Source organism: Orbicella faveolata, unplaced genomic scaffold (genome assembly GCF_042242905.1).
Source record: "Orbicella faveolata isolate gen_17 unplaced genomic scaffold, um_ofav_v1 contig_35, whole genome shotgun sequence".
NCBI classification, from domain to species: Eukaryota; Metazoa; Cnidaria; class Anthozoa; order Scleractinia; family Merulinidae; genus Orbicella; species Orbicella faveolata.
Window position 1 is genome coordinate 5,620,174 of NW_028301564.1, and position 27,326 is coordinate 5,647,499.

General features: G+C 36.2%; 1 protein-coding gene across 1 annotated transcript; it reads right to left on the reverse strand.

Annotated features, from left to right (window-relative positions):
• Positions 1-27,234, reverse strand: LOC110066594 (E3 ubiquitin-protein ligase UHRF1-like). The gene is made up of 25 exons (XM_020773820.2): positions 27,130-27,234; positions 25,073-25,233; positions 20,805-21,002; positions 19,930-19,995; positions 18,859-18,983; positions 18,563-18,641; positions 17,820-17,909; positions 16,593-16,645; positions 16,085-16,167; positions 15,779-15,838; positions 14,902-14,975; positions 14,305-14,417; positions 14,163-14,196; positions 12,903-12,992; positions 10,931-11,038; positions 10,588-10,692; positions 9,764-9,870; positions 8,558-8,645; positions 8,201-8,275; positions 7,854-7,928; positions 5,301-5,363; positions 4,472-4,598; positions 4,083-4,222; positions 2,367-2,465; positions 1-1,666 (listed from the first exon to the last, which is right to left on the reverse strand). Exons 2-25 carry the CDS (start codon positions 25,223-25,225, stop codon positions 1,520-1,522), a joined length of 2,352 nt encoding a protein of 783 aa, XP_020629479.2. The 5' UTR covers positions 25,226-25,233; positions 27,130-27,234; the 3' UTR covers positions 1-1,519.
• Between the last annotated feature and the right edge of the window lie 92 nt (positions 27,235-27,326).

A 27,326-nucleotide genomic window follows, 5' to 3' on the forward strand; every position in this document is an offset into this window, starting at 1 on the left:
TTTGGAATTCAACATAGTTTTTATTAAAACAGCAATATCAATTACAAAATACATCAGTTTCAAAAACTGAAAATCAGTATACAAAGAGCCCAAAATGATCTTCAACTTTGCCTTAAATTTTGCTTTTGCTAGCAATTGTTAAGCCTCAAAAACAGGTATTCCCTTGGGAAACCTTGCTTCCTTCACAGGAACATGAGAGACACATCAAGTTGAAAAATTCCTTTGATAACATACACTACCGCAACTGTGCAGTGACCAGTCATGGAAATTTTGGGTCTGTCAAACCTTAGGTGTGCAAGGTCCTGAGGAAGACATGTTTTCCAGAGCAAAAAATAAATATGCAGATCATGCTTGTTAAAGATTACACATCAGGTTATCTATGAAATATGACACTATTCATAATAAGTTCACAAGGAAATAAGTTTTGAATAGTGACCAAGCTGAGCTCCTTAGTGTTAAGCTATTACAGTGTGCAGTAACTTTGAAAAAACTCTTGAGTGTTTCCATTTCTACCTAAACAAAATGTTCCGTATATTACATCCAGAATAGAACTTTAAAATGACAAACACTACAGAGCAACCAGTAGAGAATGTACTGTATCCAACATTAAATGTGTAAATTCATTCGTCAAGCAAATTATCAGGTGTTCTTTAAGAAACCAGAACAAATTGCCTCTAGAATAACAAATTAACCTCTATCCAGTGATGAGTTTCCAATATTATATTAATCACAACTGTAACAAAATATTGTCAAAGCCTTTCTTTTTAGAAACAACTAAGAGAAAAAAAGCCACTCATAAAAATGTTTTGGTCCAGTTTTTGGCCTCATCCACACTAAGCAGGAGAAATTTGAAAACAGCATTTTCACTCTGAAAACACATCTGTTTTTGGTCCACACAGAAATGGCAGAAACGTTTGAACACATCCTCAAGCATGTGCAAAATAATAGTCTAATGCCACCATTTTGGAATTACGTTTGAAGACTTGGGCAGGAAAATAAAATGACTATCGTGATGTCATCATTTTCAAAAAGTTCTGTTTTCAAAATGTTTTTCATCCACATTACAACATAAGGCTGGTGTTTTGAAATTCATACAGTCAGAAAACATTTTGAAAAGCTCTGTTTTCGATGGACAATTTTTCCAGATTAGTGAGGATGGTAGATCTAACCTTAAAAAAGTTGTTTCAAATTTCTCCAGTGTAGTGTGGCTGGGGCCTAATCTTGTCAAAACTCCCTTGAGTGTAACATATACATTACAGACTGTTTACAAACTTTAACATAACAAAAACAGATTTGTATTTGTTCAAGAATCTGTACAAAATAATTCTTTCAAGATATTATCAGATATGGCCCACGCCTGAAATCCTGCTACTGTAATAAGTTTCTAATGGAATATGTAAATATTGATTTGAACAAGCCCTTATTAAACCCTTCTTTGTAGAAAACAAGTTGCTAATATATAAGTGCAGCAAACATGCTAAATAAAAAGCTAATTATGTAACCTAGAGCTTTACAAATGTCACCGTCCCTTGGTGTAACCTGGGAACAAATGATTGAGAGCTGCATCCAAAAAAGTATTCATTGTTAGTTTGTAGTTCTTCCCAAGCTCAGCACGACAGGCCGGACAACAATACACCTCAGCTTTAAATGAACGTTGAAGACAACTCTGTGTTGCAGAAAAAGATACGAGAATTCATATTAGCAGGGGTAATAATAGCATCATGCTCTATTATATTCTTTGTAGTGCTAGTTTTAAAATCCATGTCTAGTCCTTGACATCTCATTTTTCCAAAATATGCTTCAGGTTTGCATGTGAATTTATAAAGAAATGAAGGTTGTGGTTATTTTTAGATAAATAATGGACTCCATATTTTGTTTGCTTGGCTGCAACTTACTGCACAAGTCCAGTTATTGTTACTTTGACAAAACATTAGGTGTCTCGAAGATTTTCTTTGAAAGAAAAGATGGCAGATGTCAAGCCTGGTTTAAACACCATGAAAAAATATCACTCCAGCAAATTCAAACAAAGTACAAAGAAAAAGAATCAAGAGAACTCAGAATTCTCTCGGAGTGTATGTGTACTGCTACCTCTTGACTGTATATCTTTGTCAAGCATTGGGTTTGTTCCATACAGAGGTATACTAAATCAGAACTTGGTACAATCTCAAACATGACCCCAATTTAACAAACAATACATGACTATTTATAAAACAAATCATGAAACAAGCCAGTAATTTCCACCAAGATATTAACTACTGTCAAGATATTTTTACGCATCTAGGCATGACAGCCATGCATTAGTTTCACAGAGGGGACCAGGCAGAGGGTCAGAGTTTACGTTTTTACACACAAAGAACACATCTCACCTTGCAAATATTATGAAGGCATTTTGTGGTTATAGGTTGACAAACAACATCTTGACAACAGATGCATGTAAATGCCTCCTCCACTTTCTGAATAAATGTCTACAAATGGAAGAGGAATGTTATTCATGTAATTGTTTACTACCAAGTAGGGATTAATTAACAACATGAGATTATCATTGCACAATCTAGGTTCACGGTCTCATTTCCATGCAGTCAGCTATCTTTGTTTGTGCATACTCCTCATTCCAATTTGCTTCCCCTCTCTCCCTACAGGGTTGCAAAATCGTCACTCTTGTAATCAATAAACAGATTTTTGGCACAAACATGTCTCCTACTCATTCTGTGTCTCAGTATTGAGGGTAAGTAATTTTGAGTTTTGATTGTATCAAACACATTCTTTGTTTCTAAAGTTTATGCAACTTCAATATAAATCAATATTATTGTCTTTTATGACATAAACAAAATTTTAATACTAATTCTGCTGCAATTATGAATCCAAAAAGAGGCAGGATGGTATCAGAAATGGCATAATACGAGACCACTAGGAGTATGTCTACTCCAAAGTGGATGGAATGGTTTTGTGGGGGCACATATGGTACACCCCACCCCACCCCACCCTCTCTCTGTCCTCCTCCAAAAAAGTCGTAACCTTTCAAAAGTAGGAAAGTGTAAAGTCTGCATACAAACCTTATGTCCAGTCAGAATGGGGATTTTTTCTGGTTTCCGAAGCATGAAACAAACAGGAGAATTGCTACTCCCCCTGGATGGGATGCTAGTCCATCACAGGGTTACCCCCAGCATTAAATTCAGCAGTACCCATTTATACATATGGGTGGAGAGAGGCACTGTGAGAGTGAAGTGTCTTGCCCAAGAACACAACACAATGTCCCCGGCCAGGGCTCAAACCTGGGCCACTCAATCCACAGTCCAAGGTACTAACCATCAGATCAACGAGCCTTCCACCAGAAAGGAAAAGGCTACAAGAGGCTGCAAGTACCAAGGGTTATTACTTTTGGATCTTTACAGATGCCTATAATTATATTTAAAGAATTTGATCCTGCACTTTGTTAATTAATTTCAATTTCCTAGGGTCAAATCCCTGTTAATCCAGTCACCAACGCACCACAAAAATCTGGTCATATCAATGGGGTGGGGCTATTAAAGGGGTTCTTTAAATAAGAAAATGACCAACTGAGGTTTTGTTGGGATCAGACTAAAGTGGCTGTAATAATGAGGTGGCTGTAAAGTAGGGTTCCACTGTATTGTATATTCATAAAGTACGTATAGGAGAATCTTTGTTTACAATATTTGCCTCATTACCATAGCCGATAAAGTTTCTGATGGAGCTACAAAGAGATTAATACTGAATATTGAAAGGGCACAGCACAATTAACTGTCCCAAGGAATTTGAGCGCAATGTATTGAATACTTTTTGTGCGACCCGGGTTTAAAAGCTCAAAATTTTACAAAGAATGTAGGAGCTCATTAGCTCTTTTGCCACACAGAAATTTTGATGTTTTTGAAAGCCCATTTCTCCTCAAATATTACACCCAAAAAGCCAAAAATTTCACCACTTACTAAGTTTAACAAGCTCTTTAAGTTTTTCTCGTAAAATCGTGTCTAGCATGATGCCTTCTGTGCACAAAGTCGTGTGTTAATGAGGAAAAATGTAAACAATGAGATCAGCAAAGATTCGCCTATAGATAAAATAATTACTGGGTAATCATGTAATCCAGTTGTCACTTCACTCCAGAGCTTTGAATTTGCTGTATCAGCATCAAGCAATTCCTTAGTCTTCTCGGGTAACTTGTAACTCCTTTTCTTGGTTGGAGGCGACTTTTGAGGACTATCTACATCTTATGAAACATAGAAAATATATCATTGAGAAGTTGATGTGCACTTTACATAAAATGTCTCCAAACATTATATTTCTGACACATTTTGTTGCATTGCTGTGTTTGTCCCTTGTTTTACAAACACTAGTGGAAATCCTAATAATTCTAAATGCGATCAAGTATCTTTTAGGATCTCCAAAATATCTTTGACAAAATTACTGGCATACAAAATTAATAATCAAATCAAAACTGATATTAAGTTGAACAAACCTTCATCTCGTTTTCTCTTTCCTTTTCCTTTTCCTTTCCCGGCTTCTTTGTCCTGGTCTTTTTCTTTCTCTTGTTTCTTTTTTTCCTCCTCTTTCTTGGCCTGTGCCTCCAGATATCCTTCTGGGTACTACGTAAATTTACAAAGTTCAACCTCATTTTTAAAACAAAGGGACCACTTAAAAGTTGAGCGTAATGGTCAAAGATTTTGCACAAACTTTGGCAGTCGTATTATTTACCACAGTGGTCAGATTAAATAAAATGCTCTACGCTTGCCAAACCAACGAACTTTCGTATAAAAAATTAATAAACATAAGACAACACTTAACTTGCAACTTTTCAATTGTGTCTTTATATTTTTGTTCTGGCACTCACTCAAAAAAATAATACAAACAAAACTTGAATAACAATAGAAGCCAGAAACAGACAATTGTATTTAGTCTATTTAACTAGCAGACAACTGAAATGGCAGCCATTTTGAATTTCATTGTTTAGCTATTATGGGATGCTCAGGAGACAAATTAGTGTGTATTTGCTCCCTAAGCAACCCATAATAGCTATTTGAAGCCATGGAATACAAAATGGCTGTCGCATGGGGTAAAAAGGTCTTAACTTTTTAACTTAACTCTATTAACTTTGATCTGCACAAGATTCTTGCATTTTTTTTTCAGGTTTTGAATGAAGAACTCATTCCACAAGTTTGCTATTTTATACAAATATAGCTCTTGACAATCATCTCAACCTATCAATAACTAATCTTCCTGAACATCCCATTTAGACAATAAGTCAAACAAATAATAATGAAAGTATTATTTTTTTAATGTTCTCTTACCACCATCTTTAAACCCAGCTCTTGTATCTTTTTCTTTCCTTCCTTTGTCCAAGGTGCAGGTGTCTGAATAAAACATTGAAAGTAAGGTGGAAATCAAACTACTGGGTCTGATTGATTTTTGTGAACTATGGAACATGAGCAAAAACGGCCCAGCAAAATCACTATAAAAATGTCAACAAAATTGTTCCTTTGACAATTGGTTTACAGATTTTGACCAATTTTTCTTATGCCAATCAGTTTTTTTTTCCTTCTATTTTTTGTCTTTTAGGAAACAAAAACAGGTGGACTAATGGTGTCCATCCTCACCTCTGTGAGGATAGGTAATTGTTGCAATAACATAATTGTAGTAATATAAGTCTTGCGACTGTCACGTGTTAATCAGTCATTAGCTCATTGCTATTACAGTCAAGTTCAACTCTGTTACCCTAATTCCTTCCCGCCCTTTATGGTATTGGAGTGTTATTGTCAATCTAGTTTGGTATCCTCTTTGTAAATTATGACAATAAACTAAACTCCTGGTCTCCAAACTCATGTGCATACATCCCAGCCATTTTCCAAAAAAAAAAAACATAGGAAAATAGGAGGAAATTAGCAAGAATATAGGAGATATATAGGATTTTAGGACAAAATATAGGAGTTTTATAGGAGGATTTTCAGGCACTCACAGATGAAATTCTTAGGTTGAAACACAATTTAATGAGTCTTGCATCATTTCTGAGACTGTATTTACATGTATTTGAAACTAAGACACTAGTTTATAATGTGTTCATTGATAAGACAATTTGCAAACAAAAGGAAACAGTGGTTGTAAACAGTCACATGATCACCCCTTACAATCCCCCAATAAGTCAACCACTTTCCAGATGTTCAATATGTTACTATATATATAAAGAGGTGCCACATTTTGAATGAGAAACATTTAACACTTTCATTACATCTATGACCAGATCTCATTTCAACACAAACAAGGTTTTTAATGACAACACCAATATGACTGCTTTTAACAGTTGTTAACTGTAAGAGGGCAGGCTCCCAACTTGAAGAGTACCTAAAAATTTAGAATGAGCTCATGAAAAGTGGATAAAGATAAACAGTCATGAAAAGTCCACTTTTGTGGTGAACTTTGAGTACACATAAAACTGCAGAAGTGTCTAGTAAATGTCCAAGTCACAGTTTCAAATCTTTCACATTGGCATTCATGATTTCTTGGATTTTGGATCACAGTTTCTATGTGCCAACCTTCTGGAATGTTTTCTAACTGATAGATTCTTCACTCATCAGCCAGGTTGTCTAGATCAGCACCTACTTTCAGTTCTTTGGCTAGTGTTCTAATTGCCTTCGGGGCCCAATCTTCTGAATGGACATCAGGTTTCAGAACAATGCTGCTTCTCAGAATAAGGTTGTCAAGTGGTAGTTTGTTGACCAGATACTTGGTTGCAGCAATAAGAAATAATTTGGCTCCAAGGACAAACTGCTTTTGCTTTTCTTCTGAAAGCTTCTTAATTTCTTGGTGGGTTTGTTTCCCTATTTCCAATTCTGTGTATGCCAAATGGTTTTCCACGACCTCTAATCGGATCTTTGAGTTTCCTGGCAGCTTTATTTGCCAAAAGTTCTTTTCTGATGAACCTTCCCAAAGGAACTGTCAGAAGACTGCCAAGTTGGTCATAAAGTGAAATGAGAGGCTCTTCAGTCTGGAAAAACTTTAAAAAGGGGTTGAAAATGTCTGCAACAGAGACTAAAAAGTGTATTTGGGCCACCAGATCTTTTGATTCAAGTTGGCGTTAGAGGTAAGGAACGCCAAACCCTTCAGAATTTGATCGACAAAGAAACTTAAAACCCAAATTCTGCCAGTAACGCCTAACAAAATAGTACTTACATCTGGTTACAAATAATGTGAATTAGTATATTCTCAGCTCCGACTATTGCATTTCTAGCTCTCTGATTGGCTCAAAAACTCCGACTATGAGCCATTAGTCGGAGTTTTACCTTATATGGAAAACAGTGCGCCAAGTTTAAAAATTTTCCGCTCTGTAAAATTGTTGAAATAAAAATCGGCGGCAAAAACCCGATTAAGAATATACTAAAACAATTATTCCATTCGACCTTGTTGGATATGAAGTGATCATAACCAACTCGCGCTACGCGCTCGTTGGTTATTTATCACTTCATATCCAACGCGGTTTCATGGAATAATTGTTAAATAGTCTTATCTTGAAAGACTGCATGCTCCCAGTATCATTCAACTGTCCAGAAATAACATAATTAAACCACAGGTGACAAGATAGAAAGCTTGAACACTCAATACAAACCTCATGTGAACTGTGACCTGCCTTTTTTGTTTTTCACCATTTTATTTTATTTTTCTTAAACTGTACTTATAGGAAATATAGGAGTTTTTGGCCTATTATAGGAGTTTTATAGGATTCTATAAAATAAATAGGAAAAATAGGATTTATAGGAAGGCTGGGATGTATGCATATGGACTGTGGATAAATGTAAACAATGAAAGCTTTTCACAATACGACTATCACTGATCGCAATAAGCTACAGTACCTCATCATCTCTCCGTAGCAGGTATCTCCACACAATAAATCCTGATTTACCCTTCTCTGGCCAATACTTAACAACCTAACAAATATGTTACAGATTGTTTGAATTATGGGGAGAGCCAAATGAGCAACCCTACAAGTTTTTCAACACTGCTATTATTAAAAGTAATGCTCTGTAATGTATTGAAACAAAAGTAATGTGTATTCTAATGTATTGAAATCTTTTTTTCTGTCCTGTTACAAAGTGTAGGTAATGTTAACAATGTAATCTTGTAACTAGTGTAATGTATTGTAAAACATTGCAGCAAATAAAATTTTAAATTCAAAATATACATATGAGCATTTTCTCACCTTGTATATACCATCATATCTATTTCCATCAGCTGGTGCATATTTTGAATGTTTGGCTAGCTTGGAGCTTCTTACCTGTATTATGACAAACAAATTAGTGAACAATAAATTCTGAGAAAAAAAAATGTAAGTAACAATTAAGTGGCTGTAAAATACTTAGTGCAAAAATTAACTAATTTTTAATGCAATTGGATACAAAATTTGCCCTCAGTTAAAAAACCACTTGAAGATTGGACTCTCCTAAAGTAGTGATTAGGGAAACTGCTGTAAATCCAAAGGTAATGAGAGGTTTTTACTTTCAGAACTTTACAGCTATACTGTAATTTATTGACACTTTTTATCTTTACACTAACATACCACTCTCACAGCTTTTCCTTCTTTCCAATTATTGGCTACTGCTCCTTCTTTGCCATTAAAAGGAACTGCACAATTTTTAGCTAATGCCCTGAAATGGTAAAAATATATTAAATGATCAGATTAAGTGCTCGAGATTGTGTCAGTGTTGTTAAGCTACTTGCTCCTCTGAGCTCTACTTAAACCATTATAGAAAGGTGCAGAAAGAAGTCAGAAGTTACAGCACTCATTGCAACACTGTTCCAATGTAAAAAAGTGATGAATAACCTACTATGGCTTCTTTGTTTATTTAATTAACTGCGAAATCATGACTATAGTGTGGTTCTTGCTTTGCTTGTGATTTTTTTTCCTTGTTGATCTGACCAGAATCAGGCTCCCACTAGGTTGACTTCTGGACAAAACTTCAAACCACACAGCATTTGATGTTTCATACAGTAGAGCTATTAATAGTGGGTACAACTGGGCAAGAATTGCCTGTTCTTTTTGAGGTGACAGCCACAAAGATATGCAAAGGATTCCTACTGTATAATGAAGATGCAAGGACATTTATGACATGGACATTAAATTATGAAGACTCAAATGCAGAAACATGTGTTTGTTTACTGAGTGAAATAATGTTTTAGGGGTGATATAAGCATTTTAAGTTCTATTGTGGAAAAGCAATATTTCCCATTGCTTTAAAAGATGTGTTTGTTCAAGCAATGCTTGACGAAAATAATTGGAAATATGACTATTATTTTGTGTAGATTCAGTCAGTAGAGAACTGTTGGATTGTGTGTGTAACTAAAGACTGTTTCAATTGTCAAAAAGAGGAAGTGAACTGAGTAGGTCAACTAAAAAGTTTGCTGTTGTGAAGTTGGGTTTTATTTCAATTTTCAGTGCTGTTTTTCAAGCGTGTTGGTTTTATTTTATTTTTCCATGCAGTTTCCAAGTGTGTTGGGTTGCTGTCTTTTGGCTAGTGTTACTTTGGAAAACTCCTTTCTATTGATTTCAGATGTAAACAAAACCTGTAACAGTCTATTTTATAGAGGTGATATCCAAGTTACTGCTATTTAGCTTGTGCTGCTTCAGAGGACGGTTTTCAATTCAGTTTTCTCTAAGCTTCTTGTTAAGTTTTTCCAAACTCAGTTTATGCATATGCAGCTTACTTGAGATTAATCTCACTCCAAGTACAAGTAACTGAATGGAACATTTCTAGTCAGCTCTTACCTATTCATTTTTGTTAATGTTTGATCACATGACTGCTCTGCTGTTCTTTTATTTCCAGAAAGATCTCGTCCTCCACTTCCAGTGTAAAAGAATTCATCTCCATAGTCCTACAGAGCAAGATGAATGCTTAAGTGGAATCGTAACAATCTCGCCTCATGCTAAATAATTTAGCCATGTACATTCATTGCAGGACTGTGATGTTACATAATTATTAATCAAGCTCTCTGCCCATATTGTCAGACTATAATGCTACATAATATTCTCTATCCTAGTATTCCAGTTACTTTTTGTGTAGCACAGACCATTATAGTCTGGTTACAAAAAAAATTCACTGCCAAAGTAAAGTGGGCTGATGAGTTCCATGAAAATCTTGCCCAGAATAACTTGATAGACATTTCACATTGACATTTCAATTTCTTGCAGAATCCACAACTATTTATCAAACCCTTTGAAAGTTACCTTGCATTGCATTACAGGTTGTGTCATTTTCATGGTCTATATTCTAGTTATTAATCTACCCCAGTTAACCTATTCCAATTGACCATAGCCCTTGAGAAATGAGCATGGAAGAATTCTCTCAGTTAATGAAGCATTCCAGCAGTGTAGGTCTAAAATATGAGTTGTAACCCATTTTTTAAATCTGAGAAACAAGCAGTGCATCAGAACAATATCCCCTACGTGTAGTTGATGCTATTCCTTGTTTTCATTTCGAGTTTGTTTAACAATGACTGATATGTTATTGAGATGTTAGCTGTTGATCACTTTTGAAAATTTTGGGGTTAAGGTCCAAGACATTTTTTTGGAGACCTGGTCTGCTTACTCACCAAGTCATCTTCATATCCACCAGCGAGCACAATGGAGTATGCTCCATCACCATCTCGGCCATGAATACCACTGACATGAGGACGGTGTATTCCAGCTTCACTCACCTATTATTCAACACAAAATTGATCAATAGTGACTTTTTAAAACACAAACAAGCCAACATTAAAGTTAACAGCCAACATTTTGGTGTCATCATGACGTCATTCTCAAGGCAAAGTGAACAAATTAATGCAAAGATTTGACTTCTATACTTTTTACTACATTGTTACTAGACGATAAAAATTATTTACAAAACAGCACACACAGTACAAAAAAAAAAACAAAGTAAATTGAAAGCCACACCTGCACTCTGAACTTCCAAGCAGAACCTACAGGAACACCAGGAATAGGACCAAAATGGTTTGGAGGCACAATGGAACAAATCTTTGTCCGACCAACACATGCCATACCCTAAAAATCAGCACATCAATAATGATGATACACATGCAGTGATCTCCCATGATAATAAAAAAAATCAGAAAAAGTCTGGTTTTACCTACTAAACAATTAGATTATTCGCTCTCGATTTCTATCGCATGATAGTTGATAAGGGCGCAGCCTGACTCAACTATCGCGCGATAAAAATCAAGAGCGAATAATCTAATTGTTTTAGTATAAATCTACAAGTTGTTCAAACTTTATCTAATTCCTCTTCAGACACTTCGAAAACGCCAAGACGCACTGTCATTTTGCAATGGCACACTGCTATGCTACTATCTATCACAGAATGACAGTGAGTAGTGCAACCAATCAGCAAATGTGATAGAACGCTAATAGATTTGTACAGGTAATCAAATGATTTCAAGTGCAATTTGGAATAAATAAGCACAAGTACATTTTTCTAAGACTACAAAAAATTGCACGAGCCCATAGGGCTCGTGCAATTTGTAGTTGAAAAATTTTACGAGACAGTGCATATTTATTCCAAATTGCATGAGAAAAATCATTTGATTACTTGTTAATAATATACAAGTGACAATTTCTGTCACGCTTCAGTATTTTACTTGACAAATGAAGGGTCTAGCTACTTCAACTTTATTGGATGAAAATTTGACATGTGAATTCAAGCGTAAAAATTCATTCACTCTCTCCAAGTCATGTATGAAAACTGAGCACTTTCTTTTAACTGTGAAAAGCAGTCTGTTTTCACAGTTGAATTGAAGAACTTGACCCGAAAGTAAAAGAAAACCTCCCTGCGGTTTTGATGAGGCCTTCTTTACAACTGTTTTTCTAGTGTTTAAAAAACCCTGTGCTGTGTTCAAATTTATCTTTGCCAAGAAGAAAATCTTCAACCCAGCACAAGTTGCTTCAACCAAAAAGCCAAGAAACGAAGCTAAAATCTGCCAAGAAACAAATTTTCTTAGTACCGGAGGACATTTATTTACTTCATCTGGTTGCTTCCTGGCTTTAACTTCTTCACTGGACATTGTACAGGTTAGATTTGTGTTTGTCCCGTTTTGTTTGTGAACTATCTTACCTAATCTCTAAGCTTTGTTCTTTTGCAAAAGTAGAATGGTTGCACTTCTTGTCTTCAAAATTAAGACATGGCAGGTTCTTAGGATGTCTTGTTGGGTCCTTCTTCGGGTTTTGCTTCGTAGTACTGACAGAATTTTAAAATTGACTTTTTAAACTGGGATTTTGTCATGCCGTCGCGATCAGCTCCAGCATTTAACTCAAGTTGAACTTATATTTTTCTCCTTGCGGATTTTGTGTATATCTCTTATCCGACACATTTCGCAATAACTTGGTTGGTAATTTTTGCCAAGCTTTGAATTTTGCTTTGTTATGAAGTCTTTGTATTAAAATTTAGGTAAAGAGTTTAAGTCTTCGTCTCATTTTTGTCCGCCATTTTGTTTGTCCTAGCTCAATTTGGTCGGAACTGTCAATCATTTTTAATTTCACCATTTTGCACTCAATTTCACCGTTTACACTCAATTTCACTTTTTTGCACTGGTGAAATTGCAGTGATCACTGATTGGGATTAATTGACATGTTCTCGGCCAATCACACTGTGGAAATTGTTGCTTATATATTATTAATACTAATACGAAATAGATCCAATAAAATTTCTGAGTATTCCTTCATTCCTCAGTCCAATGCACTAACCATTAGGCCTCTGTGTATTTCAATATTAATTAAAAAATTAAGAAAGCCAATAATACAGCACAATTTCTAATGTTTAAGTCCTCATCTCTCTCCTCATTTCTGACCCGATGTACATAGCTTTGAATTATTCCAGCCAACAACATGAGCATCCCAAAATATATTCACTGACCTTTCCCCAGTCCCGGTTTGTTGTTGAATTTGATGATGCCATCTTCTGTTTCTTCTTACTCTCTCTTAACTTCTCACCAGCATGGATGACCTTACAACCACAAACAATACGACAATGTAAACCTTAAACTTTAAAGGCAAAAGAGTGTGTTTGCTGAAAGATCTAACAAAACTGTGTTCTTGGAGGTTTATTGCCATTTGTATTCATACTCAGAATTTAATCTAACTTAAAATTTACCTTTGCCTTAAGGTAATTCCTCTAAAATAAGAGTGACAATAGATTTTTGTTCAAACTTTGTCCACTGAATATTTGTCATATGATAACTTCAATTTTGAAATAAAAACGGGGGGTGCCCAAGCTCATTAAGGAGCAGTGAGGCATTGAAAATGCCCCATTTTGGCATTATTTAATGGTTATTATAAGAACGCATTCCCAGTAATTGTAACATCTTTGTAAGCCTGGACTCATAAGAACACGCATTAAACTACAGTCAATACATTGTGTCGGACACAAATAAACGTTTAAGTTTGATTCAGACAGAAAGCTAAATCCTTGATTAAAAATTTGAACCAAATTTCTTGACGTGGTTACCGACTGCAAAATAGAAAAGCCCACAGTGTATCTGCTATTTTTCTTATTTATTCAATTTTCAGCAATAGAAATTAGATCAGTCTTTTCTCATGCAAAGCTTATGATTAGTTGATTACAATGACTGGAAAAAAAATTGGGGTGCCCATGCTCATTGGTGAGCTAGAGCCATTTTTCAACTGACAGAGCTCAATATCAAGGCAAATTCGTCATGTTTTCAATATGCGCGTGCACAAGCGCGCGCTAATGACGCCATAAATTATGCACAGTAAGGATGCGCAATGCAAATGTGAGGAATGACCTTAACAGATCATGTGTACTAAAGCCATCTGCGGTCGTGTCGATAGATACCCAAACCCTAGATCAACCCTTGATCAACACACAATTGATACTCCATCGACACCTCAGTCAACACTCGAAAGACACTCCATCAACATCTCAGTTGACAGATGGTCAAGAGTCATCTAACATTTGATTGATCCATATGAGTCGGTCAATGCTTGGCCGACTATCAACCCACTGTTGATCAAGTGTCCATCAACTGTCGATCAAGTATTGATCAGGACGTTGAAAGAGCATTGATTGAGAGGGTATCGATCAACACTCAACTGCAGATGCCTTTAGTGTGCATGATCTGCCTTAACTAGCAGACAGGTTTAGCATTAGCCTTACCTCTGATGTATCATTCTTACACAAAGGGCAAAACCTGCAAATAGCATTTTACCATAAATTATTGGATTACTCAGGGTAACAGCTTCTTCATACATTAAAATATCAGGAAATCAAATGCATGTGACATCAAGCAAACACTTGCCATTCATCATCCTCAGGGATTTTTGTCAGTGGTGGAGTTAAACAGTAGATGTGATAAGCCAAGTCACATTCATCACACAGAAGCTGGTCTCCTGGGTTTTCTTTTCCACCACACTACAACATGCAATCAAAATATGAATTATATTGATTTTGTAACTCTAATCTGGCTTGAAAGATCTTGGTTCATAAATGAAGTCATGAATAATGAAAATATAAAGTAAAGTTACATCATGATCAGTGTCAAACAATATATCAATCCACTAGCTCATATATTTGAACTGTGGAGAAAAATTAAAATACATGAGAAGTCATAACAATAAATGTTATTGTTATTGTTATTGTTAAGTCATCGCAATTATCTACACAACTTTGACAGTTGCAAAAATAAAGCCTGAAAAATTTCAAGCTTTATGTGTCAAGCTAGGAAATTATACCTGTCCAAGCCCTTTTAAAGCAATTATACTCACTTTTAAGAGCAAAAAATGCAGTTTAACTTTAACTACCTGTTTACAACTTCCTTAAAGTTCCTGCTGTTAAATAATGCTTACCCATTGATAACACTGTATTAACTGAATACATTCTATGACATGTATGGTACCTTATGGCATGCACAATGTTTGCATAATTTCTTGGGATCATCTTTACAATGACTACAGTCAGGTTTCACTTGCCCTTTATATGGATAACAGCATAAATGTAAGTATACTTAGCAGTGTTGTAGCAACATATAAACATATTTTTCTTAACATAATATTGTACCAGCCTCCTTCTCTCATAATTTTTGTGTGTATTACTCTGCCCTTGTTACTTGCAACTATTTACTTTCAGTGTATAATTATTACATACATATATCTACATTTTGCTTGATGTAATCCGCATGAGGTTATGATATGAACCAGAAAAACATGGATATCATTTTTTCCTCACTGCGCTTTAGCCATCTGAAAACATGAAATTTTGCTTCTGGAACAAAGAAGGTCTACGTCTCTCATAAAATTCTGAACCAAAATAGGCCCTTTGCAGGATTCAGTCACATGGTACGGAATTAATTACACTGGGACACAAGTTACACAGTGGGACTTCCAAAACAAAGGAAAGTCGGGCTGGACTGGTACGAGTTCCTTTGTTTTGGAAGTCCCACTGTGTAACTTGCGTCCCAGCGTAATTAATTCCGTACCATGTGACCGGATCCTGCAAAGGGCCTATTGGAACTATGTGAGAGTATCTAATAAACTGGTATATTTCACTCACTTTTTCATTTCTATTTGCTAATTGGTTTGAAAGATCTATTGATCTATGCTATTGCTTTAAGCAAATAAAAATTATGTCATATACACTTTAAGTAAAATCAACACAGACAATTTAAGGCCTGCAAATCCTTCATTGTTTTGTGCATTTATCATGTTTTTAATAGTGTAGATCTGCAAGTATCTGTATGCACAAATTGAATGTCAATCAAAGTTTTACAGTCATACTCTTAGCTGGTGAAGATGACCCATTTGCTGAGCTTGAAGGTTCTTCTGAACTGCTTGGATCTGAGCATAAGACAAAGCAAAATGAATTGAATTTTGCACTATACATGTACTTAACAAAAAAACAAAACATCAGTCTTACAGTTCATCATAAATTGCACACTAGAATAGATGAAATGAAAACTCAAGACTAATGGAATTTGTTGCACAGGAACTTGAGCCTCCATATTAACATCAACATTGATATTATTACATGGCTATGAACACTGTTTAGATACCAGCACAGGGGTTAGAAGGTAAAATTTTTACCTGGAGGACTTTCGATCTTGAATATTTCCTTGTCTATGAATTTGAGTCTAAATTCCTGAGCGACTGTATCCTCTGTGTTTGTTCTTCCATCAAAAAAATGGAACAAAAGCTATGTTAAAGCCTGCTCTGCACACAGCATTATTTCATGGACCACATTATAAGAAACTATTACAAAAAGTGCCCTTATACATCTGATCTGTATCCTTTACAAACTCTCACACCATCTAAGATAACATCTCTGTCCCTCAATCATAATATTCATTTACATTGACATACCCAATGGCTTTTATTTTTCAGATGGTTAGGTATAATGAATTGCTTGGCAAATGGCCCAGAAGAAAAATTTTACAGGAAAAATTATCTGAACAGGCTATAATATTAGTAATAAGGATTTCTCTCTGGGATTAAAAGTTGGCATTGAATTTCTGCAGTCCAGTCCAGACAATCCAAAAGAAAATTATAAAGCTCCAAAGAACCCCTAATAGAAATTATTTAACATCTTACTTACCCTAACAGTAATCTGGCATACAGCTCTCTGGTATTTCTTGTTAGACCATCATACTATTGAAATAAGTATATAATAAAGAAAACAATTAGAATTAGTGAGAGGTCTACTGGTGAGTGTGTCTATGTGGTTGAAGTTGGGTGCTATGGTTTTGCTAGCAAAGACTGTTGTGTAGCTCTTGTCTGATACTATGTTGTGTTAGCACCAAGGGTGAAGACAGGTATGATAGGGCAGCTGCAAAAGGTTGCTGAATCTTGGTCTGCTTGGATCTGGAGAACACAGATCCATTTAATGCTTCTTTTGCCCCCGGGTTACCCATACATAAAAATACTCCAATAGAATATTAGAATAGACTCTGAAAAAAGGTATGTGCTCCAGCTGAAAGTGAGGTTGCCAAGCAATGTACGCGGCACGATATATGTTGGATCCAAACTTAGCACAAATCAGAGTACATAGATGCAGTCTGCCTCCATAATTGCCAGTGTTTTCGCTTGTTGCTCTCACATAACTATTCTATCTATAGATTCCATGCCGCTGTGCATCTGTTCAGTAATAGATCACACAAGACATCAAAATTTACATGCATCACCATGTGATTGCCGACCGATCAGCTGTTCAATCGCGCGATGTTAAATTTGCTGGTTTGTTTACAACAACTTCATCCCAGGGTGATTGTCAAGTCTATGACAACTCTAATAGCTTTCAGAAGGCAACATTCACTTAAAGAGAGGGTAGATTTTCATGAGGTCACATTTCACTGCTAGTTGCGGAGGGTTGCTAATTAAATCAACAGTAAACACGGCAGCCATGTTGAAAGTCAGACCAAGTCTCTTCGCACCTGTTGCTCCATACAATGTATCTTGGAATGAATTGTCTCAGTTTCCCCAAAATACATCAGATCGCATCTCCAGCCACATAATTTTTCAAAATTTTCTAGGAGAGCATGTCCCTGAACCCCCCTTGAGAAGATTGCATCCTTTGGATGAATACTCAATTTGCAAGCACTGGCTACTTAAAATTTTTAGTTGACTACTTTAAGATCTGTGGAGAACATTGGCTGACTGATTGTAAAGAGTATATAGAAATTAACAACTATACAAAAGTCATAATTCAAATTTGAGATTTTAGAGTACACGTCTTTGCCTTTTTCACAAGTCGTGCATTGTAAGGTCTCAAGCAGGACTAGTTGATACAAGAGGTACAGTTATGTCAACCCCAAATTTCTAGTACCTTTTTTGTGATCTTGACATCATACCAGTAGCCTCTCTCATCTGGTTCATCGGGGTTGTAGTTTGCCATCACTACTTGTCCAACTGAAATCTTAAAATGGAAATCAAACAAATGAATTACAAGGACTGGTAAAATAGAGTTGGAAATCCTCCACTAACCAGTCCCACATGTACACTAGCATGTACATATAACACCCCATCACATAAAAGGCAAGAGGAATAGAGAAAAGTTAAGTGTGATTAATTTGCTATGTTTTTCCTGCCGGTTGAGCTTGCAAAAGAGGCAGGAAACAAAGTTCTCTCACACTGAATGGGGGACCTGGGTACAAGTCAGGATGTCAGTTTCACGCTTGGTCACATGATTCAGTTTTTTTCCTTCCGGACAGTGAAACAGCTTTCCCACCCTCCCACCCCTTAGCGAGTTCTTGCCTATAGTTTATAGAAGTGTATCAACGTTTGGGTAGTTTATTCCTGTTGTTGACTCCGATTCTGTTATCAATGTGATGTTGATAGAAATATCAGTAAAGTACTGTTGCACTGTTGTGTGACAAACAAATGGCATTCAGTGTGTGAGAATGTTTGTTTCTCTGTTTGATGTTTTATTTTTATTTTTGTTGAGAAACAAAGATAAGTACCTTAATGTAATGGAAGTTACAACATTGATAGCAATTACTAGTCAATATGGAGACATTTCCAAAACAAGAATTTATAACTTAGGACTGGCTATAAAGAGAGCTGTTCTACCTGATCCCACGTAAGAGCAGTTCTTGCTACAGGTCTAACAGAATTCTCTGGAACTGTGGTCACATCATCTTCCTCGTAGCTTTAAAAAAACACATTATTATTTAGAAAATTTATTTATTAAGCAGTTTCATGTGAAATTCTTGAACTTATATCAGTTAAGGCTAATAAATGAAATTGAGCAATTTCAAGGGAAAAAAAGACTCTGGCATAATTCCGAAGTTGAAAACGTGAACTTGTGCTATTTCATTTTTGCTCCAACTGGTCTTTACACAATAACATCTAGAACTTAGTCTTACCCATCAAAAACCACATGGTATGAGATGGAACCTGGGTCATTTTCATCTGTCAAGGAAATGTCCATTACCTTGGCTTCAAACCATGCTCCCATTCTGGGATCCTTTGCATCTACCATTTCACCTTTCTGAGTACAGAAAACTGTGTCACCAAAAGCAGTGCACTCAAATTACTAATTAAGAATGGATATAATGAAAGTTGTACTACACATTCTAAAATAAGGCAACTTTTCCACAAACTTAACATCTAGATCAAAACACATAAAACCAGTTACCAACATAAGCTCTCTTGATGAGCCAGATTAGCTCCAATCTTCTCAAAAAGGCATGCGCAACATGACAGCATGCCTTTCTTTCCACTAGCATTGCTTTTTAGGACATTTTTGCTCAGGCATGCACAGAAATTAAAATTTTGAGAAAGTGACCTACGTCTTTAGGCTTTTCGGGTTTTATAATTTTTTTTTTTTTCACTTCTCCTTTTTCTCCTTTTCTTATCTTTTTGCTGCAGCTGTTGACCTTCTTCTAGGCTTGCTTCCAGTTCAAGAATTTTTGGGAAAGGATCATCGAGATGGAAAATTCTTACCAGAGAGTAGCCAACTGTAGTTGAGGGAAAGTTTACTCTGAGTTTTTCACTCCAATTTTTTATCATTTTTCTGCATATTTCAGGCTGAATTGACCCAATCACTCTGATCTGGGTATCACCAGAGAAGGATCATTTCCTCCTGAAGAACTTGAGAAAAGGCATCGATGGGCTAATAAGAATATGATTTCCATTCATAATCATTAGCGTACCAAGAAAAATTTACCCGACCTTACACCAGAAAACCTACTGCTTAGAGCAACTGCCAAGTTCAAGTACAGTTTAAATCTTAAAAAAAGTCCTGTCCTGTCTTAAAAGTTCACAAAAACAATAATCCTGTCTCAAAGTTCACAAAATGATCTTCACCAAAACATTCTTAACTCTGAGGATTTCTGAGTTAATTAGAATTCTATTTCTATTGATAAAATTTCAAGCTAAATTAAAAAGAAATGAAGATGGACTGTACTTCACATATGCTATATACATGACTGTACCTTATAACGACTTTTGATGGTTTTGTCATTTGATGTCCCTGCTTGGTTGTTGACATCTTCCATCACCTTGCAAAATTAGTCACAGAACATAATCATTAGCATACCAAGTCAAGTGTTATGTAAAAAATAATGTGACCTTACACCAGAAAACATACATCGGCTAGCATTAACCGGTTTCTGAACAACCAGCCCTAATTACAACAAGTTAACCTGGCTTGAGCCCATGATCCAATCGAAAAACCAGCACTTGGTCAGTGGCCAACATCAAAAAGCATGTGATCTTGACAAGCTCTAAACTTGAGCCTGCAATATGGTCACATAATACTGGTCAGCATATACCTTGTTTGGGCTGGTATCAATTGACCATAACATGGATGTCCAATATCAAAGAAGTAAGCAAGGTAAAGACCAGCAAAAAACTCAACCCACATACATGTATGGCACCAGGGCAGAATTTAGTCTTGTCTGTATTGGTAGCAGGCAAGTGCTCCCACCACACATATTTTTATGTGCAAAAGGACTACATGATAGGCACTTTGGAAATAATTGGAGGAAAAAAAGAAGAAAAAGAAGAGGAATTTTTTATCCAAATGTGTCCTAATTGGACTAGGATGTAGTTGTATTGCTTGTTACTTAAATCATGCTGTGAACCGTCCAAATTACTAAATGAGAATGTTAATTCTGACACTATCCAAATATTCAAATTAAGAATTAATTTCATTGGTCATTTTGCAAATTTACCAAATACAAGTGTATTTGTATTTGTATGCATTTATATGTTATTAATAAATTATGACAATAAAGAAAATTCTCTGGTCAATCACTAGGAAACGTAATACCTGTCAAGAGAATTCCACAATTTAAAATACAATTACCTGGTCTTCATTTGAACCATGACCATTGGCTTTCTCGAAAGAATCATTTGATTCTTTTTCAACTGATTTTTTTGCCTCTTCCTGAGCTGGCTTTCCATTATTGTTGCTGTCAGTAGGTGGGATAGCTGTCTTGATCACTAACTGAACAATCTCATTCAGTCCAACATTATAGTCAAACAAGGTGTGACCATCTTCAAGCTACAATGACAAACAGACAAGCACGAGAATGACATTTCTGAGGAACACTGAAAGTACTTGAAGTAAAATGGACAGTGTTCAAAATAAATGCCAGTCTGCACATAGTACTGAACCTCAACCATCTATTAGCCTCATAGCTAACATGCAAGTTCTCCTTACTAGTCTTTGTACATTTATTATATAACTAGTTGCGAGAATTGTTTAACTATCAAGACAAGGACAAAACAGGCCTCTGGATATTTAGTCTTTTAGTACTTCGCCACTGCACATACACGTAGCAGCTCACCTTAATTTTCAGACTTTTTTTCTCGTAATAAATCTATTTGTAGCTAGGGTATCTAAAAGATAATAATGCTGCGGCACATTCTATTGATAGTGACATATTTTACGCAGTGATTCATCTACAACTTCATGCATGATGACACATGGATAGCGAGGTATGACAAGGGATCGTGACAAAAAAGCACATAGTGATCTGACCCATGTTTGAACATAAAAAGATACACATCAATCTCCCCTTTACCAGATCGCGGAAATCGAAAGATGTGGAAGTTGTAGGAACAGAAATCTAACTTATAAATTCTGTATTGATACGTATTAAATGTCTCAAGAATGTTGACAGACTGTGTCGAGGACGCGTCCATTGCGATGTGTGAAAATGCTAAAGCTTTAGCTTAAATTCATGTTTGGATGAAAAGGGATAGATCGCAGCTTATATGAAATTAGCGTGTTCTACGGTTTTCATTTGTTTTACTTATTCTGCAAGCTTTAGGAGCGACGATTTCTCTTCATTTAAGAATTCGGCCAAATAGGCGAGACTGCTAAGAAATGACATACTAAGTTTAAAATTAAGATGTCACAATTAATTGTCCAGATTTACAAACTGTCACATACTGCATGCATTAAGAACAAAAGCAAGAGTTGCGAAAGCAGGCACAATCTCCTTCACATCGTTTTACAGGTAAATCAGAGCAAAACACAACCACTAATCTTTCTCACTGGAATCCACGCAAAAAGGCACCCTCCTGTAGTTGGTGGCGCAACGCACTCTGGTAAAAAGTGGCGCAGTGCATTCTGGTTAAATGCGATGCATTCTGGTAAAAAGTGATGAATTCGAGAATTTGGATCCCCTTTTATATATTCTTCTTAAATCCTGTTTATGTTGCTGCTCGCTCGCTATGCTCGCTCCGCAGCAATTACGTCATGTCGAGATATCCTATACTGATTACTTGCAGCTAATTCAGGGCAGGAAAAAACCAAGGGCATAGAAATTTTGCTCTTGGGCAAGTGAAAATAGTAGTTCAGTGACCCGCTGGGCAAGTGAAGTCTGAATAAAATGTCAGCTTGATAAATAATAATTTCCAGTCAGAAGCTTTTTGAAAACTTAAGACTGAAAGATTAGTTAACCATTAGGTTGAAAGCATGGCTAGCATTAGTTAGGAATCCAAGCATTCTTTGTTCACATTTGCTCTCTGATTGCCATATTGGCTGCCACGTTGGCAAGTAATATTTAAGTGGGGACAGATGAAAACAGAAATTTACCGGTCCACTAGGCAAATGGATTTTAATTTTTTTTTTTTTCCTCTGCTGTTAATAGGATCAAAATGAGTGATTGCAGGTCAAATTCATGTTGCAAAAAGGAAATATTTTTGTCTCAGGACTGAAACATGCTGCATTCATACAGCAGCAACAGATCCAGGGATGAGGGCTGTAAGTACATCACTTGCAAAAAATTTCAGGCAATTTTAATTTCGGACAAAAAAAGTGTCCAAAAATAAAACCGCCTGAGATTTTTAAGCATCCAAAATTTCAAACATCCGAAATACAGTTGAAACGCACTATTTCTCACTCCCAGAGGAAACAAAAAATAGTTCAAAATAGTGGGAGTTCGAAATAACCTATAGTAAATGACTGTAGGGGCAATCCAAAGGAACTGGTTTTGAGTTAAAAAAAAACAGTATTCAAAACAACTGAGTTCAAATTAGCAGGATCCAAACGTATTTACAGTTCAGTGTAAAATTTTAAGTAGCTTCAGAGCTCTTAGTTTCTTTTAACGGCTTGATAAAATCTGCATTATTTTCTCATCAGTGTATTGTTTCACGTGGGAATACATGTATGTGAAGTTGAAATCAGGTCGGGCTGAAGGAACATGTATAGTCATAAATTTGCTTCAAAAAGCTCTCATTGCCCAAACCATCACATTCTCACATTGTTGACCGTGTGAGAATTTAAGCTCTCAAATCTCACAGCTACTTTCCAGTCAGTCTTATGAGTGGGACTTTAAGCTCACAAATCTTGCAGATATCTTTCAAGACGAGACTAGCATTGCTTTCCTTCATCGCCGGCAAACATCCGCTAAGTGGGAATTTAAGCTGGCAAATCTCATATATATTTTCTATCACAACCCATCATGAAATCCAGCAAATTTACTGAGGGAGGAAAACAGCCATAAATTTGCTTCAAAAGTTCCTATCGCCTCCTCTCGATATTCCTTGAGACCGGAATTATTGATTGTTATCGATTTTTGCCAATCAATAGCAATGAATGAAGAAATTTTTCTGTGAGTTACCTATTGATTATTATCGATTGCCAATATGAATCGATAGCAAGAGGCGATTGATATTGATCGATTTCTGATATCGATTTTTATTGATTGACTAAGCCTAGCAATCTTGAACGCATGACAAACCGCAAGCGAACAATATTTAGTTGTTCAAACAGATACCCACTGGTGTACTTTCTCAAGTAAGAGGTCATGATTGTATTTTTCAAAGAGAGAAAATTTAAGATCTACAGTTGAGGATTTGATTGTTTATTCAAGAATGAATAAATTATGTCACCGCGTCAACATGACATGACCGGTCAACATGACCAGCAAGTGAAGTTTTCGGCTGGTCAAGTCACCATTCTGGCCAGACATTGTTCGTTGACCGGCTGTTACTTTGAGCCCTGCCAGCAAACCAATATTTCTAATCGCCGCCCATCAAAAACGTACTGAAAAACAATGAAACCAAAACTCCCTGAAATCACTTCTATACCAATAATATGACCTAAATCTCTACAGCAACAACCAGTAGGAAAAAGATAAACAAATGAAGCCATGGAAGGTGTTTTTAGTGTATTTCTTTTCTGCAGTGAAAAATTTGAAGCTGAAAATTTGAAATTTGAACCAAGTGAGGAATTTTTGTGTCACTTTGACCCAATAGTAGCAATGTTACTCTCGCTATCAATACAAATTTTAATTAACATGAACCACATTCTGTTAATTAATTTAATTAATTTTGCTAGTCACCCTAAATCCGATTCTAGTGATACCTAACCACTTACAGAAGTCAAAACAAAGAAGCAATCTTCTTGGTTATTTCAGGATCTCAAGTGATGACCTGGCTGCAATTCAAAATCTAATTTCCTGTTTGGAAATCTAATTTCCTGTTTGTTTGGCAGGCAACTGATCTAATGGAGCATACCACAGAACATGCAGAAAAACTGGCCACAAAATCGGAAGACTGTATCATAACTAGTTCTCTGTTGAGCAAGTGTTTAATTCCATTGAAAATGATGTTTTATCGAGGACTTGTAGCTTTCAAGCTGGTATACATTCAAATGAATCTCCTGCCACTACAGTGGTTATCAAGCTCACTGATCTCAAAGACACAGCATACAATGACAGCATGTGGCTTGCAAGTATCATTTTTTACTTCCTTTTGGGAGCTCACAGAGTACAGCCCTCACAGGATGTTTTACAGTAGTCTGTAGTATAACAGGGAAACAAACAAACTTTCTTATGCTACGTAGCAAGGATCATGTATGTACACAATACTTCGCCTGCAAACAGGCTCTTGGGAAAAAAATCTGTGGGAACCAAGCAGCCATTTATCAATTGTACATGTAGCTGTGAATATTGCCAACAGCAAGTGCAGTTTGATGAGCAAAAAGCAAACGACTGGATCATGCATTAATTATGCAGCAGATATAGGACCAGCAGCTGATAAAGTACTATTTGTTTACCCAACCACAATAAAATGACTATGTAACCTCAGGTTTCAAATGTTTTATATCAAAATCATTACCTGTTTGCCCCTGAAGAACAACCTTTGCATATTGGGTGGTACTTCAAATGGTCCTTCAAGCTTCTTCCGCAGCTCCTCGATTTTTGTAAGCTTACTCAGATTATCCACCTGTGCACTTCTTTTACCATCCATTGTCCTCACTTGGATCCACATGATGACGGCTATAAAATCCACAAAAAGATAAAACTTTATGTATTATCTTATATTCAGCTGCATAGAGTAGGTGCCTCAACAAATGACTGAGCAAACACAATGGTCACGACTGGTAGAATTTGACCTCCACCCACTTTGGACATAAATGGCTTATCACATGTAGCATGGATGAAATATTTTTCATCACGAAAAATTGGATCATTGGATAATGCAATTCAAGAGTTTTCATTGGCTTAGCCATCATGGTATGTTGGCAATAATACCATGCTCTACAAAATAATATGGTAAACGAACGCGTAATTCTCTGGGGCAATTTTTTTTTATCTTATTTTAGTTTTCTATATTTGGTGGGCATTTTTAATAAAACAAATATTCCACTCACATTCGTTGGATATGAGGAAATATAGCCAACGAAGCGTACAGCACCTCATTGGCTACCTATCATCTCATATCCAACACGCATTACTGGAATAATTATTACATACACAGAAATTACGTTTAATTACAATTCTAAATAAGAAAGTAGCTTCTGTACAATTCTCAAACCTAGGCTAAATAATCTGTACATGAGAACATATTGTAATACCTGTATTTCATTGACTTCAAAACATAACAATAACAACAAGGTTCAAGGTTACAGAAAAATTATTGTTGATCATGTATCTCGAACCTTTTCAAAACATATGTTCAACAGTAAATTAAAAGTTAAAGTGATTTCGTGTTTAATTCGATTTACAACATGAACATCCTCCAAGGAATTCTTAAAAGCAAGAAGGACCAAGGAAATCTTATACAATATTGCACAATGGTGTATAGTTAATATACACAATTCTCCAGAATAATTTGCATGCAAATCTGCCCGGGAAACCTTTTCTCAAATGATGCATGCTTCAGTAGTCACACCAATGAATATCTGATATATTTCACTACAAGCACGATTTGCATCTATGTGGATGTGACAACTTGCTAACCACAGCAATTTAAAAAATTTCATTCCTGGGCTTTGTCCCAAGAATTGCCCCTAATTGATGTTCACGGGCACATCATCTGTGTTGAACAACATCGAGATGGCAATATTTGCTTTATTTGTGACCTAACATAATTTATGACTTGTGCCAAAAAAGGAATGCTTACAAGTGGCCTCCAAGCCAGACAGCAAAGGGAAGAGAACTAATTGAGACAGTTTAAGATAAGACGCTTTTCGTTTTGTATCAACTTGACTGCCCAGAGTGAATAGATATGCTTGATGGGTGAAAAAATATGCTTGGCAAAATGATGCAACATTCGTTTCCCACCGAGGGAAAATGGATGCTGTTTTTCATCGCGTGTTGATGTAAGCTTACAGCGATGCAATTCATTTCACACCCATGCCGTGCCAAAATGTCAAGAGCTTTAGAACACAAGTTCTTGCAAAAGGTCCTTACGGTAAAACATTACCCGAAGGCTAAATCCTACCGAAGACAGATTAATCTATTAAAAGGTCAGAAACGGACAAGTTAGAACGATAAGCCCTGTTGTTTTTAAGTAACAGGAGACACCACCGCAAATAAACACCAGCTATCTTAGGAACTAAGTGACGCCGGGAGTGAAGCACGACTAACTTGCTTTCAAATCGTTACAACGCTGACAAAACGCGTGAATATACTTACATCAATGCAAAAATGACAACAGGTCCTTGAAAATCCCAATAGTCGAGTAGTTTGAGCTTAAACTAATGTTGTTTTGCTACTGTGCGATGAAAGCTGGAGCGCCAGGAGAGGTCGATCATGTGCTTGCCGACATATTTGGCATGTACATGTAACATACGCATAACTAATTTACCACTCTAAAGATGTTCTTTGATCCTAAGTGTACCTTAGATTTACGTATTAAAAGCTAAAGAGAGATAAATAACAGCTGCCTACCGTAGAATCGATTCAAAAGTTCCTCTGAATCTGCAAAATGTTGTTTAATTTGACCTCAAATGAGCATGTGAGCTGAATTCCAACTCGAATATTGGCGCGAATCCGGGACATGGGTATGAGTCACATGGTGTAAACTGAGAAACTGGCGGGAAAGCTGCACGGCTGTTTCAAGATAACTTTGTGTAAAGTGAATTGAA

Bases quoted from the DNA above. Each gene is read 5' to 3' on its own strand.
- LOC110066594 (XM_020773820.2), bottom strand. From the start codon at position 25,225: ATGTGGATCCAAGTGAGGACAATGGATGGTAAAAGAAGTGCACAGGTG. The intron at 19,996-20,804 runs GTAATTGTATTT...TAATTTTGCAAG, and splicing joins ATGGTTCAAATGAAGACCAG to GTGATGGAAGATGTCAACAA. The intron at 7,929-8,200 runs GTGAGAAAATGC...CATATTTGTTAG, and splicing joins GATATGATGGTATATACAAG to GTTGTTAAGTATTGGCCAGA.